This window comes from Borostomias antarcticus (genome assembly GCF_949987555.1).
Source record: "Borostomias antarcticus genome assembly, chromosome: 7".
Lineage (NCBI taxonomy): Eukaryota > Metazoa > Chordata > Actinopteri > Stomiiformes > Stomiidae > Borostomias > Borostomias antarcticus.
In genome coordinates this window covers 4,468,769-4,493,152 of record NC_140240.1, presented here as the reverse complement: position 1 = coordinate 4,493,152, position 24,384 = coordinate 4,468,769, and the positions used below count along the sequence as shown (strand labels likewise).

The window sequence follows — 24,384 nt, the reverse complement described above, 5'->3', positions numbered from 1 at the left end:
CCAGGCAGATCGCATTTCCAATGGCTCCGTCACTCACACCCCCAACACACACACACACACACACACACACACGTGCACATACACACGCACACTCACCCAGATCTCTCAGCATGGAGAGCTCACAGCTGAGACAACAGATTTTAATTGTTTGTTTGTTGGTGTTTCTTTCTCTGTGTGTTTTGCGCTGGACTATGGCAACTCATCATCTAGGGAAATATTTAGTCTCTGAAGTGAGTTGTGCATCAGCATGTATATGTACTGCTGTGCTGGCTATATGTATTATTATGAAGGTTGTATTTGTGGTAACCCTTACTTTTACAGTCCCCTAAATACTAAGTATTTGCCTGGTAAATATATGGTCATTTGTAGTTATTGTTGGGTAATTACCATAGGTACTAAGTAGGTAAATACAGAGCAACTACAGCAAAATGACTGAGTAATTACTAGGTATTTACCTGGTAAATGTATGATAAATTGTACTATTGGGTAATTACCACTGGTAATAAGTAAGTAAATACATAGGAGCTACAGCTGAAATACTAAGAAAAACCTCCACTATTACCCATCAACTCAACTAAGTACCATGTAGTTGTGACCGTTTTAGGTTGGTATGGAAATAATAATATATTACAAGGTACATGGTAAGAGCCTGGTAATACCATGGAAACAAAAAGGCTTCCTTCAGTTCCGGCTTACTTTCTGAGTGAATTGTCATGTTTTACTTAGTAACATATTGCAGAATATGTACAATGTACTTGCACAAGTTTGTGTTGATTGCATGGAAAGGGATGATCAGTGTGACTAATTTGAACTTGTCTGCATTGTGTATTTTTATTGTCCAGGGGTGGATTTGAACCTGGGTCTCCCTTGTGGCCGACCGCGATCTAACCAGCTAACCATCTATACTTGTGTATTATACGGATGAAACCTCGTCCCTAGCTAGCAACGCTTCTGCTTGGCTGTGTAGCAACATTGCAACATTGTATATAAATATAGCCTTCTGTATACTGTATGTCACTTGTTAAAATTAAATTGCGCATTTCCATTCATTCTTAATTTGACAAGCTAAATGTGAGTTGGAGACATGAAAGTTGACAGCCGAATTGATCTGGCCTCTTTTGTCCCTATAAGAGCTAGTAGGCTAACATTTCACTTTTTCTGTCACAGTGTTGCCCCTAGCAGCCGCCAATATTGTTCCGTCAGTTGTTGAGAAATAATTGACTGTAGAATGTGTCAATTGTCCAATCAAATTCAAGTATTTCAGAGCGCTGTGTGTATATATATATATATATATATATATATAGAGAGAGAGAGAGAGAGAGAGAGAGAGAGAGAGAGAGAGAGAGAAATAGTACATTAATAGCATAATATCATATCATATCATATCATATCATATAATAGCTGAGAGCTAAAGTCTTCTGTGTGCATTTGTGCATGCGTGTGTATTTTCACACCACACTGGCAGACATAAAGTTAACATGATTACTCCACGAGGGCAGGTGTGAACGTTGTTGCTGTAGATGTTGGCGCTCCACTATATTATAATACTGTACATTGTGGACTACTGTATGTCAGAAACAGCTTCCTATCGCAATCTCTCAGCATAGGCTCTGGAAATGTTCCTACAGAGATTAGGCAGTTCCATTCAATAGAAGCGGAGTCAGTGAATGTGTCCCGTGTCACTCAGTTTCTCATACATATGGCGTGATGCCATGTTGTCATATTTCTTTAGAACGTTTTGACTGCAGATGTGGGTATTTCACAGCAGGAATGGCGATTTAGTCATGGACATGTGTAGATGCTGTTGTCACTCTTGCCCTCTCTCTCTCTTTCTCTCTCTCTCTCTCTCTCTCTTCATCTCTCCCCTCTGTGCATATTTCTGATATTGGACACATCATCATACTGCAATATCTCTCCTCTTAGTTCTGGCAACAACTCCACCAGGCCATTCATCTTTCACCAAAGGAAGGCATGGTGTGGTCTTTCTGATGAACAAAGTCCAGTTTGTTTTGACACCAAGCTCTATGCGTTTTATGATTTATGAAATATGAGTCCTGCAGTGTTCAGATCAAATATTGCTCAGACAAGAATGACTTTTGACGACTTGTGACTTTCAGACTCCAGGCATGCATTCTAATTCTGGTGTGTGTGTGTATGTGTGTGTGCGTGTGTGTGTGTACGTGTGTGTGCGCGCATGTGCATGCGTGTGCGTGTCTGCGTGTGTGTGTTTTCAGCTCCGAGCCCATGCTGTAGACATGAATGGGAACCAGGTGGAGAACCCCATAGACCTTTACATCTACGTCATCGACATGAACGACAACAGACCCGAGTTCCAGAACCAGGTGTACAATGGCTCTGTGGCTGAGGGTTCAAAACCAGGTGAGAGCAATTTAGCCACCACTGTACGACTAGGAACGTGATTTTGTGCAATCTGACCAACTCCATAATTCTTTGTAGTTGTTGTTTCATAGCAGTGGGTCATGACCGAAAGAACGAGATCACGGATACAAGCGGCCGAAATGAGTTTTCTCTGGAGGGTGGCTGGGGTCTCCCTGAGAGATTGGGTGAGAAGTTCAGTCATCCGGGAGAGACTCGGAGTAGAAAGGAGCCAGTTGAGGTGGTTCGGGCATCTAGTGAGGATGCCTCCTGGGCGCCTCCCTAGGGAGATGTTCCAGGCGTGTCCAGCTGGGAGGAGGCCGCGGGGTAGACCCAGGACTAGGTGGTGGGATTACTTCTCCGCACTGGCCTGGGAGCGGCTAAAGATTCCCCAGGCAGAACTGGTTGATTTTGCCAGGGAAAGGGATGTCAGGGGCCCACTGCTGGAACTGCTGCCTCCGCGACCCGACCCCGGATAAGCGGATGAAGATGGTTTCATAGCAGTTTAGATTAGCCAATTGTATAAAATTAGGTGTAGGCTTCTTTACTGTCGTAAATGTACGTAATCAGACAATCCGATTCCATAGATTTGAACAGAACAAGTGCTTAGGGAATGGAGCTGTGGTCAGTTTAAAGGCAAGAGATGAAACGAGAATTGGAAACTTGCACTCATGTCATGGTTGGAGGAACGCTTGTTTAAACAATGAGTCATTAAACAATGTACGTGAAGGGAAAGTGTGTGTGTGTGTGCCTGTCTGTGTGTGTGTGTGTGTGTGTGTGTGTGTGTGTGTGTGTGTGTGTGTGTGTGTGTGTGTGTGTGTGCCTGTGTGTGTGTGCGTGTGTGTGTGCGTGCGTGTGTGTGCGTGTGTGTGTGTGTGTGTGTGTGTGTGTGTGTGTGTGTGATGTGTCCTTACCAGAGCCAAGCACCCAATTAGCTAGGGCACCAAGACATATCTCAGGAGGGGCTTCCTTCCCCTCAGTCACTGATGGTGATTTATAAATAAATAAAAATAATAATATATACTGTACAGTCTGGGAAACACAAGGACAAAGTGTGTGTTGAGGTTAAGAACGCTGTTGTGTTTGAGAAAATATGGATCAAGAAGCTAATTAGCTTGAATCGTTAATAATTGCTGTCAAGAATGTTTGCACAAACCACAGGTTTTTTTTGTTTTTCTTTCCTCTCTGCTGTTGCTGGATATGATTATATCTACACAGTGGGAAGGTGCTGCATGGTGGTGCCTAATTGGCTGCTCAGAATAAGGACAGGAGGTTGAGTGCAATTAGAGAGAATAGAGCATTACTGCTGTAAATTATATTGGCTCTTTTGTTTTTCTGTTAAGAACTTGAAGATTTCCCCACTGGTTCTAATGAACGTGCAGTCTCTGTAATGGCGGGGAGAATAGTCCTCCCATAAGACCATTTGCATCATCTGACAAACTGTTTTGTCAGCCTGTGTTGTGAGACAGGGTTCTGTGATAAGCTCTGACAGGGCCGTGATCTGTATCTTCAAGACCCAGATATCAAAGTGCCTCTGTGGTATTTACAGGACATCTTCAATCTACATGCCGGTATGAAAGAGCTCACAGAGGGAGACCCACGGGGAATTGGCCTTATCACTGTCACCAGGTGCAACAGTGTGCATCAAATCAATCTATCAGAGAGGCTCAGTTTAAAATAACTTGTTTGCTATTCACTGCCACAGTTCCACGCCCATCAGGAGACACAAGGAGCACCGCATTTTAAAAATGTGATCAGTCGTAAATGAACGTAATCAGACAATTGTCATACACACGGTGAATGAATAATCCAATCTGATCGAATTATTTTTGATTGAGATTCAGATGAGGAAGAAACAAATTAGTTTTGATCAGTTGTGAGTTATGACCAGGGATGAATGGAACGATTCCATGCTTGTAGGGCGCAATCCTCAGCAGGGCGGAGCCTGGCAGGGCCACATGACCTCCAGGGCGCACTCACTTTCACTCACAAAGGAATGCAGTTCAAGCTGCGCATTGGAAGATAATAATGGAAAATTGGAATTTATCATCATCATATCCCCTATATTGTTACAAGTAAGCACTTGTATGTTTGCCATTTTTATCCTAACCACATTGACTTTTTTCTCCTGTGTCCCGAGTCTTTTGGTATTTTAATCATAGTTAAAAGATCACCAGCATCTCTTTCTCCGGCCAAAACACCCCCCTCTCCACATCCGTCATCAACCGAGGTGTTAGAATGGACCCCCATCTCACCTTTGAGTCACACATCAAACACCTGTGCAAGACATCCTTCTTCCATCTCAGGAACATCGCCAAGCTCCGCCCCATGATCACCCTGGCAGATGCAGAGAAGCTCGTCCAAGCGTCTCCTCCAGGCTGGATTACTGCAATGCTCTCCTCATCGGGATCCCTAGATACAACCTTCAGAGGCTCCAGTATATACAGAACAGCGCTGCTAGGGTGCGAAAATATGATCACATCACCCCCATCCTCGAGTCCCTTCACTGGCTGTGGCTCACCATCTCGCTCAGAATTGATTTCAAGGTTTCCCTCCTCACCCACCAGTGCATATATGGCAACGCCCCCCTCTACCTCAAGGATCTTCTCACCCCCCAGATCACCTCACGCAACCTCCACTCCTCCACTGCAAACCTCCTCAAACCCCCACAGATCCACCTTAAAACCCTGGGCATGCAGGCTTTCTGCTTGGCTGCCCCCAGGCTGTGGAACGCCATCCCCGACCACCTCAGGGCACCACAGTCTGTAGAATCCTTTAAGAAACACCTAAAAACGCACCTTTTCACAGGAGCGTTCTGATGACTGCTTTCTTAGGTTGCATTTGTTTTCCATATCATGTTTTTAAAATGCCTGTTTGCTCATTTTATCTTGTTTTTCTTTGTCCTCCCATGTAGTTGGCTGTAACTACTTCGTTGTTTTTAAACACCTGTTTTATAGCACTGAGATTTTTTTTCTAAATGTAAAGTGCAAAATTCATTAATTCATTATTATTATTATTAAGTAGTTACATTTAAATAGTCACTTTGTCGGTGACTATTCAGTCAATGCAATGTATATCAGATAGATTACATTCATTATTTTCTGGAGGTGACATTACGTGTTATATGAACTGTTGACCAATTATTACTGGTAGGCTACCGTGCCCTGCGCGAGCCTATAACAATATCATGCACATATCGAAATTAATTCATCATGATCCTGTATTAACGCTGCCGCTGCCATGTTAGAATATGTTATCATAAAATAATAGAAAACTGAGGGCAGTATAGCCTACTACAGCGAAGAGGCTGAACATGGAAAAACACATTGGAGAGCTGACCCTTGTTTGCTGTGTAAAGGCCGTGTAGATTCAGCGTCATGAGAACCATGTAGATTCAACTCCACAGCTCCACAGCTCCATGTTCCTTGTGTTTTCTCCTGGTGAATAAAGGGCTAAAAATCTAAGGAGTGGAACAGAAGTCCGAAAGCCAATGTGACATCAACAGCAAGCAGGCTATTTGTCATTCGAAATATGTCTAGTTGCAACTGGGTGAAAACATCCCTGTTGATCTCGGATGGAGCTGTGCGCACTGCTTTCCAATGGCGTTTGACAAAAGTTTCCAAACGTAGGTTTATGGACTAAAACTGGATTATATGCTCTGCCCCCGCTTGAGAGAGGCAGTATTTCAAAAGAGATTTGGCCCTAGTTATAGAACACAGGCATGCATTTATATCAAAATGGAAAACAAGTGCTTACTTGTAACAACATAGGGGATATGATGACGATTTATTCCAATTTCCATTATTATCTTCCGATGTGTGACTTGAATTGCATTAATTCCCGAGTGAAAGTGAGTGTGCCCTGGAGGTCATGCGCCCCCGCAAGGCTCTGCCCTGCTGAGGATTGCGCCCTACTAGCATGACACGGAATGGCACACCCTAGGAAATCCATATTTTGTTACAACACATTAACGTATGATTTTGGCATTTAAACTTAATTGTTAAAATTACAGTACATTGGTGGTAAAGCAAAATAGTGTTACGGAGACGCTCATGCACTTTAATACAGCTTTCTTTCCTCAGAGAAGATAAAAACAGTATGTTGAGTACTTTCTCTCAATCTCAATTTGTCCTCTTGGGGGGTTGAGGGTGCAGCTCTCTCTCTCTCTCTCTCTCTCTATATATATATATATATATATATATATATATATATATATATCTCTTCTGAAGTGTTTACAGAGTCAGAGAGAGATTTAAGAGTTTCCACTGCCTCCTTGCCTGGGGGGTCTAATTATGAGCTGACATCTACACACAGGAGGAGGAGAGGGATGGCGGGATGAAGGGGGATGCAGGCACTGGGACATCTCTATCAGTGTAATGGACGCTGAGTGTGTGAGTGCTCCTGCTCGTCCTGAGCTGTGTGGTGCTTGGAGCTGATTGGGTGCAGTGATTGTCAATGGTGAGGAGCCATGTCGAGGCAGCTCAAATCAAATGACTGGACTCAGAACTGTCCGGAGTACTGCTGCAGGACCCACCAGCCAGAGATCGAAACCTGAACTGGCTGACACTGACTTATAACAAAATTCCTCTGCTTTCTTGATGACGGCATGCCGTCTGATGAAAATATCAGTAACCTTCTTCGGTACCACTTTACATTACAACTCGGTAATACCTGCCTAATACCATGGTAATACCAGGATAATACCACGGTAATACCAGGACAATACCACGGTAATACCAGGATAATACCATGCTTATACTGTACCAGGGTAATACCATGGCAATTAGCATTAGTTACCAGTAGTAGTTACCTGTGTAGTTACCAGGGTAATACCATGTTAATGTCTACATTATAACAAGGAAATTACCAGAAAATACCAGCAGTTAGTAGTTACCTGTTTAGCTACCCCCAATCCCTTCCTAACATCTGATTTAAGCCCATGATTTGTTTCATGGAAACAGAGACGATAGTTTATATGTAATTTGGTATGTACAGGTAGATGTTAACCCCGCCACCAGGAGATGTTAGCCCCTTATCCCAGAACATCTCCTGGTGGTGGGGCAGTGAACAGGGACGACTCCCTGCAGCTAACCTACTTCAGGAGTTGCTAGCTCCCCGTGTCTTGTCCCGCCTTCTCAACCAAAGCCAAAAGCTTGCCTTCTCCACCTCTTTGGATACCTCACTGATGGCTTTACTCAATATTTTCGCCGTAGCCCTAGATCTTTGAGTAGCCGTGTTGTTGAGCCTCTCACAAAGCCTCTCGTACCGACCTCCACTGGGCAGAACCACAAGTTCCATCCGCCTTCCCTGCACTCCGTGACCAAGTCAGCGTATTCTGCCATCTTCCCTTCATGGGCTGCCTCCACCCCCAATTCCCATGGCACTGTGAGCTCAACAAGTAGCATTGGTTTTTCGGCCACAGCCCACAGCACCATATATGGCCGCAATGTGGTGCTGCAGATTTCTGTTAAGAAATGGAGCTGCCTGCCCAGATCCACCTCCATTCTCCACTCCGCCCCTTGTGACAGGAGCTTGGGTGCTGGTCTCCTGCTGGTGGTGTCGGCAGATTCCCCTTGCCTAAGGCCACCGGCCCTGTGTCAGTGTGGTCTTGCAGCCTGACAGAATGTGCTGAAGGGAGGTATTGATGGTCCGCAGAGGTCACATGCCTGTTCCGTACCCAGCCACTGGTTGAAATTTTGGTGGGAGGGCAAGGTGTCATGTGTTGCCCTGATGAGGAAGCTGTAGCAGAGGCAGGCCTGTGACAGTTTCCAGAAGTCCTCCCAGTTGATTGCCCGACTCACGACACCCTCCCACGTTGTCCAGCGCCCCTGCTGGCCCTGTGCGACCACCTTCACCCTGTACTCTTCCTGCTCCAACCTTGTGACTTTGGAGACAACAAGGTCCTACCTCTCCTTCTTGCTGGCTCTGGACCATAAGCTGGGTAGATTGCCTCATCCAAGGCCTGCTCACCCTGTCTGGACTCTGACCACCACTTCCTGGTGCTGCAGTCTGCTCACTGCCTTTCGCACCTCTTCCTCTGCCCTCTATTTCCCTCTCTCGATTTCCTTCCTGTCACCACTCTGGCATGCATATCCTTCACTGTCTCATCAGAGGAGTCCCTCAGCTCCAGCCTTGCCAGCCTTGCCTTCTCTTGCCTGTGATGGATTGTGAAGTGATAACCCCACACCTTGTATTTTCCAGGTAGCTGGCTTGAGTCGATCTTGGACAGGCCCGCTGACAGTTGCTGAAGGATGGTCTTCCTCATCTCCTTGTCTGAGAGGCTGGGTGTATATTGCCTTCCCAGACTTCAGATGGACTGGTCCACGATGCAAGGGATATTTTCTCCGCCAATGGTGAAGGTGGCCCTGTCATTCCGCAAGGAAAGACTCCTTGACTTGCATGGCTTGAATTTCATCCTTGCCCAGGTGATCAGCTCTTCCAGTTTCTCCAAGAGCCTAGACATGCATGGTGCAGTTCGAAGCAAACACGTGATGTCATCCATATAGCTCCTTAGAGGGGGGAGCCTCCGGCCTACAGGCAGCCAGACTCCACCTACCACCTGCCTTCCTACTTCAAGTTGCTGCTAGTCAGTGATGAACTTTTGCAGTGTGAAGCACATGTGCATATCCTGGAAGTAGCTCATCACCATGGAATTGATGCTGTCTATGATGTAGAAGAAGTCTAAGGAAAATGCAATGAGCTGGTGTGGCACTGACCCATATGCATTGGCTAGGTCTAGCCATTCAAGGTGCAGATCTTTCTTCTCTCTCTTAGGGGTCTGGATCCATTCCCAATCCCAAATCATAGTGGCATGTACTACGCAGCCTAGGAAACCTGGGACCCTGGCCTTCTGGCAGCTGGTGTTCTCCATCAGATAGGTGGTCATTCTTCTCGCCATCACTGCAAAGAACATCTTCCCCTCAACGTTCACTAGAGCTATGCTCCTGAATTGGCCAATGGTCTTGGAGTTCTGCTATTTGGGAATGAAGACTGACACTGCTCTTTGTGACTCTGATGGTCTGGTCCAAGCAGTTCTCACAAGGATCCATTGGAGCTTGAGCACTCTTCTCTGTTTAATTCTATGGTTATATCCTTCCTATTCTGAGTACCCAGAAGCATTCTCTACAGCAAGAACGTCTGGGAACAAGGTGTGATAATCAGAGGCTAAATCAGCCTTTCCGCACAGCCCACTATCTGCTGTATGTGGTCTATAACAGATTTAAAATACATATTTTTCTCGGTTATTTACTAGTATCAGTGCCATCACAAAGAAGGACTGCACCCTAGAAAGTTGAATAGTACCGACTACAGATGCACGGAGGTGTGAACGCTGGCAGATTTGAGGGTAATTTTATACTGGCTGGTTTTGATTGGTTCCCCCGGGGCTCTGGAGGGTTGTGTATGATGAGTGGGTGGAGCTGAGGTGTCATCTGTTCAGTCCTCAGAGGGGTGACAGTGCCATTAGAGCCAGCTCTGTCTCCTTTATCACAGTGTCCCCTGAGACACAGACTGTCTGCTACTGTACCTCTTCCTTCCTCTCACCTCTCCTCCTCAGCCCTGTGTCTCTCTCCTAATTCCCTTTTTCATTTTTCTTTCTCTCCCCAAATGAGTTATTCTTCTTCTATTACCTTCCTTTACTTGTCCTTCTCACCTCTTCCGCCATGAGTGCACTCTCCTCTTCCCTTTGTGGGAGGAGAATGAATCACATAGGGCAGATGAAAGACACTAAAAGGGAAAGCTCTTCATCTCTCCTCCTACTTCCTCCCACTTCACCTTTTCCTCTCTGGAAATATCCCTATACAATCTTTCTGCATCTGTGTGTGTGTATTTCTCTGTCACTCTATCCCCTTTCTCTCCTCTTCCTCCTCCTCCTCATTTCATACCTCCTCTCCGTCTCTCCCCTGGCTCCTGTAATTGGAAGGCAGGTGTTGGCCTCAGGATCATTCATGTTTAGGTTTGTAGACAGACCCCATTGGTGAGCTCAACTCCCCCAAAGCTTCCATGTGACCAAATGGCCAACATGCCTGCCTACCACCCCTGAAATGTTCAGCTTCAGCAGTTTTGGCAGAAAAGCAATTAGGATTTTGAATTAGTTTTCAAATTAAAGAGGAATTAAAGGGGCTCAGGCGTTAACCCTTTCAAGCATGGCCACATGTTCTAGACTAGAGCATTCTTTAAGCTTATTAAGGAATCTCTCTTATTGAAATTAAAGGTGACATAGTTGAAACACGATTGCCTACATCACATCTTTTTTTCCCTATCGTTTTAAAAGCTTGTTCAAATATTGATGCTCTCCTTTGGAATAGAGGTAATTGTTTTTATTCTTGCCCTCCTCCATGGTGCTCTATGTCTTTCTATTTCCTTGGGCAAAGTGACAAATCCTGCTTTGAAACTTAATGAAGTTTGAAATGGAATCTCAGCCACAATTAACCCTTCGATGCTGGCTGTCAGGGGAATGATGATCCAATTATGAGAGCCAGCAAAAGAGACACCTGTTGTCCCACAGGGTTTCCCTATTGCTGCCTGAAATCCAACCTGTGTCTACCTACAGTAATCTAACAAGCTATTCAACAGCCACAGCTAGTCACCAACCAGATTAAATCTAGTGGAAGGGATTTAAGATTTACCCCTGTACATTAGTACATGCGTGCGTTCCTGTGTCCGTCACACATGTTCCAGTGCACATCACCTGGGGGCGCTCGCCGGTTCATTTTTCCCATTGTCAAGTACATTTTGCTTTGTACATAAAAAAACATGCTTGCTGTCTCAGTAAAAGTATACTCTGTTCTATGATTGAAAAAGCTTGCAAACATTGAAATGGTAGCACATCTCAGTTATTCAATTCAAGGAGGACAAAATACTCACTTTTCACATGTTTATTCTTGGCTCACATCATACAAAGAAACGCTAACATGTTTCGGCAATCAGCCTTCGTCGGAACGCGTCTGTTCTACTTTATAAGTCCACAGAGATCAGAGCTTGAGGTGTTTAGTTTGTTCAGAATTCATTATAGTGCGCAGTGTTACCAGTTGCCTAGACTAAGTCACTCTCTAAAGACTGCGCTCAACTAGATGGCGGAGAAGCGTAGAAAGTCTGGCATTGCAAGACTACCAGTTTGCATCACTAAATGGAGACATTTGTACAGGCAAGTCGATATTTTTCATTCTGTCCTAAGGGATCAATGGTATTCAATAGTTTAATCCATCTCCTCTCTGCCATTTGATGTTGGACTTTGGACCAATTTTTGCTTGTCTACAAACCTTCTTTTATTAAGTACTCAAACCCACATGCTCTAAAATGTAGGTATAATACAGTGTCTCTATGCCCCTTGTTAGTGTGGCATACTGTATGTGTTCTCATAGGCGATTTTACCCTCTGAGAGTAGGGGGGGCAACATTTTGACGTGAGAAAAAAAACAAAACAGTTCTGCCGTCTCGTCCCATCTATTTACAAAGAATACCAGTTGTGAACAGTATGCTAATAAGAAATCCGTATGACAATTCAATATGTACAACGCATCAAACTTCATCTAGACACCACGAGCATGTCAATATGACTTTATGACCGAGCACTAGGCCATACCCAACATCACAACATCAAACTGCAACTGCCTGCTGGTGCTAGCTTCCTCGCCCAAGGTGATGTTGCTAGTGCTAGTGCTAGCTTCGATAGCCTCTGGAGCACTTCTGCATTCGATTGCACCTGCTGCGCTGTCATTTTGAGTGGTAGCTTCTTCATTAGCATTGCCTGATTTTATTTGATTTTATGAAGAAGTGGTAAATTGTTTTTATAGCTCTTTTTGCCATTATGAGCAGGTTGGCTAGTTGTAGCTTGTTGAGCACTGAGCAGTACAGTCAGATCTCATTTTTTTCGACGGACGAGTTGTGCCATTAGTGGATTATGAATATATATATATTTTTAAAGGTAGCCTAGTTTAAGTAATAAATACACTTTTAAAATTAATGCTGATCTAACACAAACTGGTACAAACCACAATTATGTATTTAAAAGTTTTTTTATTTTTTTATTTTTATTTTTTAAGAATCTGAGCAGAGTTGGGCTGTCCAATCAGGGGGGGCACTTGCCCCCCCTGCCCCCCCTATAAAATCGCCAATGTGTGTTCTCATAAATGTTAGGATTCTCATAGGTTAGTATTGGGGTTAGGTGCATTGTGGATACAAGTATCGTCAGTTATAGTCATTAGATCGAGTATAGACTGCGGTCACGCCATCCCCTCTTCACAGAAACGCAGTCGCGCTATCCCCGCTTTAAATCCGAGTGAGCATCTACATCGGGTTTTACGGTAAAGCGTGTTAGAGCAGGCAGGGATTTCATGGTGCGTTTCAAAACTTTATTTTAAACAGGAAATGTTTTGTGTGTATGTGTGCGTGTGCGTGTGTGTGTGTGTGTGTGTGTGTGTGTGTGTGTGTGTGCGTGTGTGTGTGTGTTTGCGTGCGCGTGAGGGCATGTAGGACTGCAAAAACTACCAGACTTTTTTCTAACACAACCAGGCAGATATTAATTAGAATCGGAGGAGGGGTGTAGAATGGCATGGGCCAACTGAAGTTATACATTTTACTTCTCTCTCTCTCTATAAAATGGACCCATAGACTACGTCTGTGTTATACAGGCCACGCCCCCTCAATTCTGATTGGTCCTTGTTTTACGGCAATAACTTAAACAGGTCCTACAACAATAACACTTGGGTGATATGCGAAGCCTATAGATCAATCCATGATACACAGGCCACACCCCTAAATGCTGATTATGTCTTGGTTTTTGGTCAATAACTTTGGTACTACAGGTCCCCTCGCTAAAATCAAATTGTTTTCAGCACACACCACCATATACTTTTTCTACAAGGTCTCAAGTATATCTGTGAGCATTTAAAAAAAAATACTGTAGCATTTTTAATTAATTGGATTTCAAAGATTTTAAAGTCTCACTAAATGAAAAGTTCAAATTGTGTTCAGCACACACCACCATATGCTTTTTCTACAAGGTATCAAGTATATCTGTGAGCATTTTCTAATATTTCTACTGTAGCATTTTTAATTAATTGGATTTCAAAGATTTAATCTCACTAAATGAAAAATTCAAATTGTGTTCAGCACACACCACCATATCCTTTTTCTACAAGGTCTCAAGTATATCTGAGCATTTGCAAATATTTTTACTGTATCATTTTTTATTATTATCAAAGTTCAACAGTGTATTGGTCCTTTAAATGTTAAGCGAGCCTCTAAAAACCTTGGTGTACTCTTTGACCAACATATGAACTTTGACTTACACGTAAAGAAAGTAGTCCAATCCTGCTTCTTCCAGTTAAGAAATATAACAAAAATATATAACAAAAATCAAATCTGTTTTATCCTTTCAAGACGGCCAACCAACAAGACAGCCAATTTCATTCAACAGCTGTACTGTACATGGTGACAACATGCAGCAACATGCATTCATTCTATCCTCACCTGTCTCCTATTCAGTCTTCTTCTGACTTTAGCATGTCTGTGCTTCAGGCTTCTCTCTCCTGCTCTGTCCCTGTAAGCTGACAGCAGCACGGCTCTCCTCCTACAGCCTCTAAATGGCCGCCTGATGGAGAACGACATTTTCCTTGCGCCAAGAGAGAGGAACGAGGTGATCTCTCTCTTTCCCTGAGCACAGTGCTCCTAATTGCCTGGTCACATTTGTGAGCCTGGTTGACAAGCTCTTACAAATCAATAACTCTGCTCAGGGAGATGGGGACACTCACCCCATCTCACAGGCCCAACAAACCCACCCATCCACCCCCACACACTCACTTACTCACTCACAGACATATACACCCCCTGGATCTGCCTCGAACGGCTGAGTTTACCCATGATTCCAAAACAAATGGGGAGAGAACCCAGGAGCATTAAGGGCAGCGGCGGAGTTGCTGAAGGCTGAAATAATGGATGGTGGAATTGGCAGAAGATCCGGGGCTGCTCATTACTAAATGGACTGTGGAGAAGGAGACTGCATCAAGCCAACCAGCTGCAGGAGGCTATAGTGCAGACAGGGTTGGGAGGGCTCAGAGCTGTGTGGTGTTGTGTGGTCTGTTTACCCTCTTCCACAAAGTTTTTGTCGGTGGAGGATTGCATACAGTTTTTGTTGGTGGAGGAGTGCACTTTGGATAAAGTTTGAAATTGCGTGGGCTGTAAATTGAATATCTCTAATAGCACAATATTTGAGTGTGTCTCTTGCTTGGATGGATTCACAGTGTCAAGTGTTATAGGTACTCTCACTGCAGTGCCAGACTATTTATACATGTGTGAGTTTGCACATGCCTACAGTATCTCTGAGTGTTTGCGTGTGCTATCTTGGGAATGTGTGTTTGCATACATCTCTCCTTTCTCTGTGTGATTTGATTCTCATAACCGTGGCTGGCTCTGTCCCCTGTCTCTTGGCAGGCTCGTCAGTGATGCAGGTCACAGCCAACGACTCCGACGACTACACCACGGCCAATGGGATGGTGCGCTACCGGATCCTGTCCCAGACGCCCCACAGCCCCATCCCCAACATGTTCACCATCAACAGCGAGACCGGAGACATTGTCACCGTGGCGGCAGGCCTGGACAGGGAGGTCAGTGTCACAGCTCCTGCCTGGACATCTTCTGTCCAATCTCATGTCTTACATTCCTAATCAGCTGTTCAGATCCTCTCATTTCAGTCAGCATACTGACTCAGGACGAGGATTATCTTCTCCTCTCCAGGGCCGATCTCAACCATTGTGAAGTAGTCATGCTCCCAGTCATGCTCCCACTTGGTGTTCAGTTCCAATTCCCCCCCTTATTTATTCAAAAAGTCCAACTGAGAAAAATATCTCTTTTGCATATAAAAACACACAATAAAATAAAGATACAAAAGTACAATTATAAATACAAAATACATATGAAGGCTCAAATGAATGTTCAGTTCAAATGAATTGTTCACCCCGACACCAATAGGGATTGGCTACAAAGGCTGGAAAATACCAACACACTCTGCCTCTCCTGGGATGGCTCAGGAAATGTTTTCAGGCTGATTTATCCTCAACCCTGGTCATGATCACCCCCGACAGGTGTCCGCCTCTCCCCCTCCCCTAACACCTCCCATCTTTAGATCGCTAATGAGGGAGGTTATGGTAGGTCAACTATGTTTATCCCAGAATGCATCAGTAAGCCTCTGGGAGTCTTTCATGAGTCTTTCCTCCCTGCAGTCTGTCCTCGTGCCTCTCTCTCTCAACACACCAACCCCCGGACCTGCTCCTAAATGGCACTGAATGTTATAAAAATGGCCATTTAGAATATATTATTTGACTCTTAGTTGCATGACGTGTACGGCCACCGTCATGCTTACATGGTTTTTGATCTAAGTGAATAGAGTTAAAGGAGAAAACCCATTGACCCCCCCCAGAATAGAACTGTTTCAGTGTACTCCCCCCCATCCAGAGGAAGTAGTTAGAGTCTAACGTTAGCAACAGAGATGAGCCACCAGTGAATGCAGGCCATGGCAGCACCGTGTCCCTGTTTGGAACAGGTTTCCCCAGCAGCTGAAGTGACTGAAGCAAACCTCATTAATCTTGACACAGCGGCAGCACAGTCCCTCTCCCACCTGCCTCTGATCCTCCATCCAAAACTGGGGCACACCTGGGTGTTCACCACCTGCCGTCAAGGTCACACACACACATACACACACACACACACACAAACACACACGCAAAGACACAACAAACGTGCATGACGTGCAATATTCACGATACACATAATGCTCCACACACACACACACACACACACACACACACACACACACACACACACACACACACACACACACACTCACACACACACACATACACTCATGCTCACACACGTACACACACTCTCGAACATGACATCTCACACATACCACACACAGTTAATAGCTTGGCTGCTGTTATCTTCTTCATCTGTGGAGCTACCGTGTAATTGGAATATGCATGTGGTGATTATGGGGTTGAAGGGGCCTCTGCAGTGACAAGGAGTTCCTGATCACACCTGAACGACGGTTACCCTCCTACACCTCTGACCTCCAGCATACAGGTTAACAAGCAGGGCTAAGACCGTCCCTGTATCTCTCTGTCTGGCCTCACTAGCCCCGTTTCCTCTCAGTAGGCATGTGTTTCTTGCCGTCTTCATAGATTTGCCTACAGTAGGTTCTCTTTTAGCCCTTTTCCACCAAGAAGGAATCGGTTCGGTGCCGGTTCACAAACCTAATTTTGAACGGTTCCGAGCATTTCGACCAAAAATAAATGAGTTCGAGAACCCAAAAGTTGTTTCCGAACCGGCACCAAAAAATAGGTTTTTCAGCGCGAACCGTGACGATATCGCGCGCGTGGTCTATAGATTTGCTGTAAACAACTGTGCTTTACTCCATAAGAGTGGTAATCGACCGCTTCAGCTATGTGTAAATGTGCACCAGGAAGGCTCCCAAGTGTGAATCTCTCTATAAGTGCCAACTATCTGACTAACTATCACCACCATCGAACTGACTTTATACAAATTATAATTGTCAATCCCTAAAACAATAGTGTGATGACGACCTACTATATTTATAATGAAGTAGACTATGCAAGCCACTTTTGTGACACTCCACCTAAACAACTTTATACATGCCTATATCTCCAGGCTGCTGACGTATAACGCATTCCGCTCAAAACTGGTCGAAACGCGGGCCTGTTCCCTAGATAGAACCAAGGTTCCAAGAATTCTGAACCGAACCGGTTCACGAACCAGAGTTACTTTGGTGGAAAAGGGCTATGTGTGGGACTGAGTCAGTGCAGGTGGAGCGGTGGATCAGAGCTCTCTCAGCGGCGTCTAGACGGCTCCCTGTTGACTCCCTGGATGCACATTACTCTATATGTCTAGCCATGTCCATAGAAGCCTGATATACAGTATGCTTCCATGCTTTTGCCATGTACTGTTACTGTACATTTCGGAGGGGGGCCTACCCGTGGTCACATCAAGAACAGTGCCTTGCCTGGACTCATACCATGCGGGAGAGTGGAGGGGAGGGAGGGAGGGAGGGGGGGAGAGTGGAGGGGAGGGAGGGAGGGAGGGAGGGAGGGAGGGAGGGAGGGAGGGAGGGAGAGGAGGGGAGAGAGGGAGGGAGGGAGGGAGGGGGGGAGAGTGGAGGGGAGGGAGGGAGGGAGGGGGGGAGAGGAGGGGAGAGAGGGAGAGAGAGACCACAAAACAAATACAGAAAGTGCTACCGCACTTCAGGACAGCATTTCCGCTCTGCACCTCTCTTGTGTTCTGTCTGGCCCTGTCTAACAAATTCCAAACACATGAACAGTTCAGATCCAGTTGAATCGGAGACGACAGATATTTGCAGAGAGGGAAGATGGGTTCCCTTTCCTTTCCTCGTCAGTGATTGCCTAGCCTATTACCATGGGCTTGGTGATGTTTCACAGCTTTCTTGTCCCCAATAGTGCAATCTTCTGCACTCAAACCCAGTTAGTCACAAATGCCAAAACTGTAACCATTAGACGGCCATTTCAGCTCTTTCAGTCATCTTAGCTTGAGCAGTAGTGGCTCTAGACTCTTGATAACCTAAAACCTTTTCCTCTTTGCTTCAGTCTCTGGGGGTGTGTGGGGGTGTAAACTACCTAATTTAGACCCTTTGAAAAGGATATATCTTCTTTTTTTTTCTTTTTTGAAAGCCGTGGAGCTGTGCTTGGAAGTGTTCTTACGGTCCCAGATAGTTTTCGCCCCCGCAGATTAAAGTGCATGGGCTTCAGCTCCTGGGAGGGGTGCTGCTGTTGTTCTGGGCTGAGAGTGGAGAAGGCTGATTTTCTGCCTGTGCAGCACTCTGATCCAACAGAGGAAGGGCTGTTCAACTCAGCTGCAGGACACATTCGAGACTACTTGGCTTGTTAGGGAGGACAGAAGAGAAGTTGTGAGTGTGTGTCCGGTGTGTACGTGCGTGCGCATACAGTGTGTGTGTGTGTGTGTGTGTGTGTGTGTGTGTGAGTGTGTGTGTGTGTGTGTGTGTGTGTGTGTGAGTGTGTGTGAGTGAGTGTGTGTGCGTGTGTGCGTGTGTGCGTGTGTGTGTGTGTGTGTGTGTGTGTGTGTGTGTCCATGCCGGTTTCTGCCCAGTGGAGCAGGATTCAGTGTGTGTGCATTAGAAGGGACATAAACTCACAACTAGGCTCAGGTGAGGAATGAAGCGCCTCAGGGCAGGACGCCTCATTTCCCCCTCTGTGTGACAGTGCCACCTGGTGTCACACTGACCTACCCTCCCCAGGTCTGGAGGAAATAAACACCCTCTGTTCAAATTGAATGGCCACACACACGCACACACACACACACACACAGCAGACCTTAAGTTGCCCTGATGTGTGTGTAGGGGAGGACGGGGGGGATCTTGGAGCAGAAGTCTGGAGAGGAACAGATTCATGGCTGAGTCTATTTACTGCAGTGCTCCATGAAGGGGGGTCGTATTGATATTTCATTATGAGTCTAATAAAGGGCAGCTTGTATTGAGTTTTCATTAATAGGGCTCGTCTGGAGCAGATGAACATGAGCTGATGCCTCGGCGGGACTCGGCATGACTCCAGCTGAGGCTGAGTGGTTTAAAAGACCTCCCAGGATCATCTGACATGACTACTAAACCCTCTGCAGCCAACGCACAGAGAGAGACGGAGTTAGGAGAAGAGAGGAAGGGAGGGGGGGGGGGGCTATATGGCACCGAGGGAGAATGAGGGAGGACAGCGGTAAAGAGAGGGAGAGTGTTGGAGAGAGAAAATAAATAATCTCACCCCCCCCCCACGCCCGTAGCTGACCTCCGTCAGGGCCGACCAGTTACCTCCAACGTCGGTGTCTCCCGCCCTCTAGACTCACGAGCCTCACTCACGATTTGAGAGACTGAAAAAAAACCTGCATTGCAGAACCAATCAACCAATCAACCAAAGCCAAACCAAGTCTCTAGGGTGGTCCTTCCTAATGGGGCGGTGAATATTTTGTTTTGTTTTGATTCTCCAGTTAGGGACGACGATAGGGGCAGGATATAATTTCCAGTTAGGCGGGTCCTTCTCCCTTTTGGAGATGTACTGTAGGCAGTGGCTCTGATTGGTAGTGTCGGTTTTCAGCGTTGTTCTGGCAACTATTTTCAATGGAGATGTCTCCAGACATTCTGAGGCTGAGAAGTCTGCCATCGCAAAACTACCCGCCCTTGGACCCTGACCCCTGTGCTTCTGGTGACAACAGCCAGCACTAGCCGCTTTGAGGAGGTTGTACATTGCTGAACACGACACAACCCAAACGCCCCACTCTGCACACCTACTTGTCCTTGATGGCACAGTATCCACTCCAACACAATGGAGGGTTTTAGCCAAATGGATTAGTAGAGGCACAGAGAAGCGGGAGCTCTGAGAGGGAGAGAGAGAGAGAGTGGGGGATCTTTGGGCCCCTGCTCCTCTCTCTCTCTCTCTCTCTCTCACACACACACACACACACACACTGTCGATGCAGTGTTGGACCAGGCTATGACTAGAGATGGGGCTGGGGACAGGCTGACCTGTCAGAACCATGAACAGTGCCAGTGTGTAGGAATGTGGATATACAGTACTGTAGCATATACAGTATGGTAATGTGTGCACTTAGACAGACACCTGTTTCCTGATTTCCTATTTTTCTTTTGAGTGTGTTTGTGCACACATGGTGCAGATTCATTGCATACCTTAGGACAGGAAAAAGGGAGATTGAAATCCACTGTGCGTCTCAAGGAGTATGCTGTTGACTTCTCTGTGGTGATCTGTACTGCAACACTGCTTCTGGATACAGTCTCACTCTCTTTAACTGGACTAAATAATGTCCATTCACTTTCTATGATATTTGCAGTGTAGTGGTTCTTCTTAAAGTGGCAGCGCCTCCATTAAAATGAGTGATGAGTGGGGGCTGCTCCTGGAGCTGAATGCAGGGACTTTTCAGCCATAATGGATGAGCTTTTCACTGACGCTCATTGCTCCCTCAATTCACTTCACGGCCCTTACTTGATGTTTGTGTGTGTGTGTGTGTGTGTGTGTGTGTATGTGTGTGTGTGTGTGTGTCAAGCCGTGCTAGCAGGTGTGCTGTGTAATTGCTGTTGGCCCCTGCAATATGTCATCCATTCCTTCATTAATTCATCCATTCATCCATTCAACAGTTCAGTCTATTCTCATCTGCTGCGCTGACATACATGACCGTGTGCTCTCTTTACAGAAAGTGTCCCAGTACAGCATCATAGTGCAGGCCACCGACATGGAGGGGAACCTGAACTTCGGCCTGTCCAACACGGCTACTGCCCTAATCTCCGTGACCGACATCAACGACAACCCCCCTGAGCTTACTGCCAGGACGGTGAGTCAACCCCCCCCCCCCCCCCCTCTCACACTCACACACACAAACCTAACACACCCAACACACCAAGGGCTGCCCTGGACCCGGTGATATGCCTCCGTGATAGGTTATCTAGCGATCTCCCTCCTGCTCCTCCAGGCTAGTGAAGGACGGCCCCCCTCTGTACTGCAGTAGAGATACACTAGCCTGATGCTATCTGCAGAACGGATCACCACAGCGTCTCTCACAGCTGAACTGGCTGGAAAGCCAAGAGGGAGCAGGGGGAGATGTGGCAAGAACAAAAAATAAGTCACAGACATAGAAAGATGATAAGAGGGTAGTGAGAACAAGGAAGAGGGGTGGGGTTGGAGTGGGCTGGAGCGACACATGGAGGGACAGGGGGCGAGGAAGGAGAGTAATATCACAGACGTGCTGTTTGGTGAGGGAAGATGCCTTCCCCCCCGACTCTCTCTGCCAGCAGTCCGTCTGTTGGCCCTGGTTTGTCTGCAGGCATCTGGCCTCACTCCCACATATGTCCTCACTGGGAAGACAGGCTGCATCCAGCTGGCCCACTTCACCCTGTCTCCTGTGCGTCCTTTGTGTGTGTGTGTGTGTGTGTGTGTGTGTGTGTGTGTATGTGTGTGTGGGTACAGATATATGTGCATGCGTGCGATCGCCTGTGCGTGCGCTTGCCTATTTCTTCCACGGCCCCCCCCTCCCCCCCCCCCGCGTCCATCCATTTGCAGAAAGAGAGATTGGTGTCTCCAATTCACACACTGCAATCCATCTCTCGGTGGATGTAGGGGCGCCATCGGTGTGCGTATACCCGAAGAGTTACAGTCGCATGCTCTGATAAGAGCTCCCAGCTGTCAGAGTCGGAGTTAGCAGAACAAAACTGCTCCTCTCCTCCAAACAGCCCTGTCCTGTCTGTGTCTGTCTGACAGCCCCTGCTCTGCCCCGCTCTCTCCCCAATCCACCATCCGTCTGTACTGTTGCTGGGTGAATGGGCTGCCACCCTGCTACCTAATACAAAATCAGGAAAAGGAGTAGAATCAAATGAAATAAGTGCACAGTAAGCCTGTGCTCCACCAATGATGCATCTCCACTAGCATAGGTATACTGCTAACAGTTCAGACGTCCATTGTGTCTTAATGTTTGCATTTCATTTGAAATGCAGCGTCTGACATCTGAGGAAGAGCTTTGGCTCGAAACGGCACAGATAAATCTACGAGAGCTACGTGCTGATTCCTGTCTGTTTTTCATGCGTTTCATTTGAGCCATCTGCGATTGAAATGTTAATGTGTTAATGTGTGTAGAAATAGTTAGGTTCGCTATATAATATTGTTGGATTTTTCAGGGGATTTGCAAAACTATAAATTTTTGGAAAGGGTATTGTATAAGGAATCAGAAAGTCAATTTTTCCATTTGCCCAGATGTCTATTTGGCAGCCATCTTGGGTTGTACAAAATGGCAGCCGTAAAAACGTGTTTTGTAATATATTGGCTTCTAAATAAGCTGGAACATTGATTTTAACTGCCAAACCTAAAATTTCTGGGTCCAGGAATCCAATGGTGCCAACAACAATGAGGCAGAACAAACTAAAATGCATTTTAACATAGAACTACCTTTTATTGAGGAGTTAACAGATCATTTGTCTTATGAGTTTAATATTTAGCAAGTGTGAACGTTTCTGTGAGAACTATCTTCAGCATCATGACATGCTGTCTCGTTTAGACTGCAGTATGATCATGATTAAGCACCTTTTTTTATTAGACAGTCTCTATACATCATCATAATCCTCATCATCATCATCATCATCATCATCATTGCTTTCGTGCATCATGGCGTGACAATCGTCATTGTTCTTGCCCTGGCTGATGCACTGACACATGTTGGTACAGGCTGTTATCAGGCAGAATTGTTACACTCCGTTGAAAACTTCAGTGTGACATTGCTTCCACTGATCCACTGATTTCCATGGGGGAGGGAGATTCGATTTTAACATCATTGTTGATGCATAGCCATGACAACCATAGACAACAAATGACAACACAGAGCGAAGTGAAAGAGTAATCGTAGTAGGCTGTTGAACCAGGGGGGAGGTGGGGGTAGACTACTTTGTTACTTTGTTTTTACGACCAACTAGGCTACCAATTGTCCTCCTCTCAAGTAATCTGAGTTCCTAGAAGCTCTCGCAATGTCGCGTTGAATCAGTCAACTTTGGAGTGGGCAGATTCGAACACCATCAAAGTTGAGGGATTGTCTTGATGTGAGTCTTGGGTGAGTTAGCTGCACATACAAAGGAAGCAAGTGTTGACAGCATTCCTTCCATCACTTCTGCTTCATCCAAAAGCTTCCGCAGAGCATTGATATACTGTTACTGATACTGCTTTTTGACAAAGTGAATAACCATGAAGAAGCAGACACACTGCTTATCCACCTGATGCACAGTTGGTGTTCTAGTGCTAGTCACAGCAAACTATAAGCCTGGCATCGCCAGCCTGATCTTGTGAGCTCACATTCGATTTCACTCCGCAGATCAGTCTGGATATCCAACCGTTCTAATGGAATCCGCTCGAACAGAAATTTGTTTGTGCCAATCACAACTGTTTGTGTAATAAGGGGCGGGTTTAATAAGATGACGGAACAGAGGAGAGCCATAGAGACATTTTCCCTGATTGGTTGTAGGTCTATCCAATTGCGTACAGAGGCATTTTGATCTACGCCTGTTGGTAACGCTCCTTGGGAATCGGAAAGCGACTGAGTTTCTGGACCCTTCGCATTTATTCCACTATAACCTTCTTGACAGATACGGATGTTCTAGTGCTAGTCACAGCAAACTATCACCTTCCCGCCAGACATGGATGTTCTAGTGCTAGTTACAGCAAACTATGACCTCTTGCTGAAGAACAGGAAGGTGGCGGCTTTAGCTCAGGAGGTAGAGCAGGTCGTCCAATGATCGTAGGGTCGGCGTTTCGAATCCCGGCTCCAGATGACATGTCGAAGTGTCCTTGGGCAAGACACTGAACCCCAAATTGCTCCCATTGAGCAAGCTGCTGCAAACTCTAAGTAAAGAAAGAGCAAAGGCTTTGCCAGCCTTCCATGCATTCACTGGGGTTGACACCACGGGGAGGTTCTCCCATATAGGCAAGGCAACCTGGCTGCAGATCTGCTCTACAGATGCTTTTGGGTGAAGCAGAAGTGAGGGAAGGAATGCTGTCAAGACTGACTTCCTATGTATGTGCAGCTTACTCAGCCAAGGGTATCAACATTAATACAATCCCTCAACTGCGATGGCATCTCTTCTGCAGACATATGGCAGAAAGTGACTTCCTGAACACTCCCTCAACACTTAGAGCTCTGAAGCAGCACATCTTGAGAGTATATGTCCAAACAAGGGTATGGGCACAGGCAGTCATTGCTCTGCAGGATCTACAGCTGGGATGGTATGCTGAAACCAATGACCAGATCCTCCCAAACCCAAAGGCCATCATTGAGATGGTCCAATGAAAATGTAAATCTAACTGTTCTTCTGGCAGATGTTCCTGCAGAGCTAAGGAAGCCTGTACTGACGTGTCAGTGCAGCAGCCAGTGCCAGAACAATGATGATTCCAAACTTGAGATACACGAAAGTGATGATAATGATTATGAT

At 45.9% G+C, this 24,384-nt stretch overlaps 1 protein-coding gene across 1 annotated transcript in view; it reads left to right on the top strand.

Moving 5' to 3' along the window:
- Nucleotides 1–24,384, top strand: part of cdh4 (cadherin 4, type 1, R-cadherin (retinal)) — a gene marked incomplete at both ends in the record, with an annotated part of 180,779 nt that overhangs the window by 145,427 nt on the left and 10,968 nt on the right. The window contains 3 exons of the mRNA XM_084440981.1: nucleotides 2,235–2,379; nucleotides 14,808–14,980; nucleotides 20,616–20,753. Of these exons, the coding sequence (XP_084297107.1) occupies nucleotides 2,235–2,379; nucleotides 14,808–14,980; nucleotides 20,616–20,753 (456 nt within the window). The remainder of the gene's footprint in view (nucleotides 1–2,234; nucleotides 2,380–14,807; nucleotides 14,981–20,615; nucleotides 20,754–24,384) is intronic.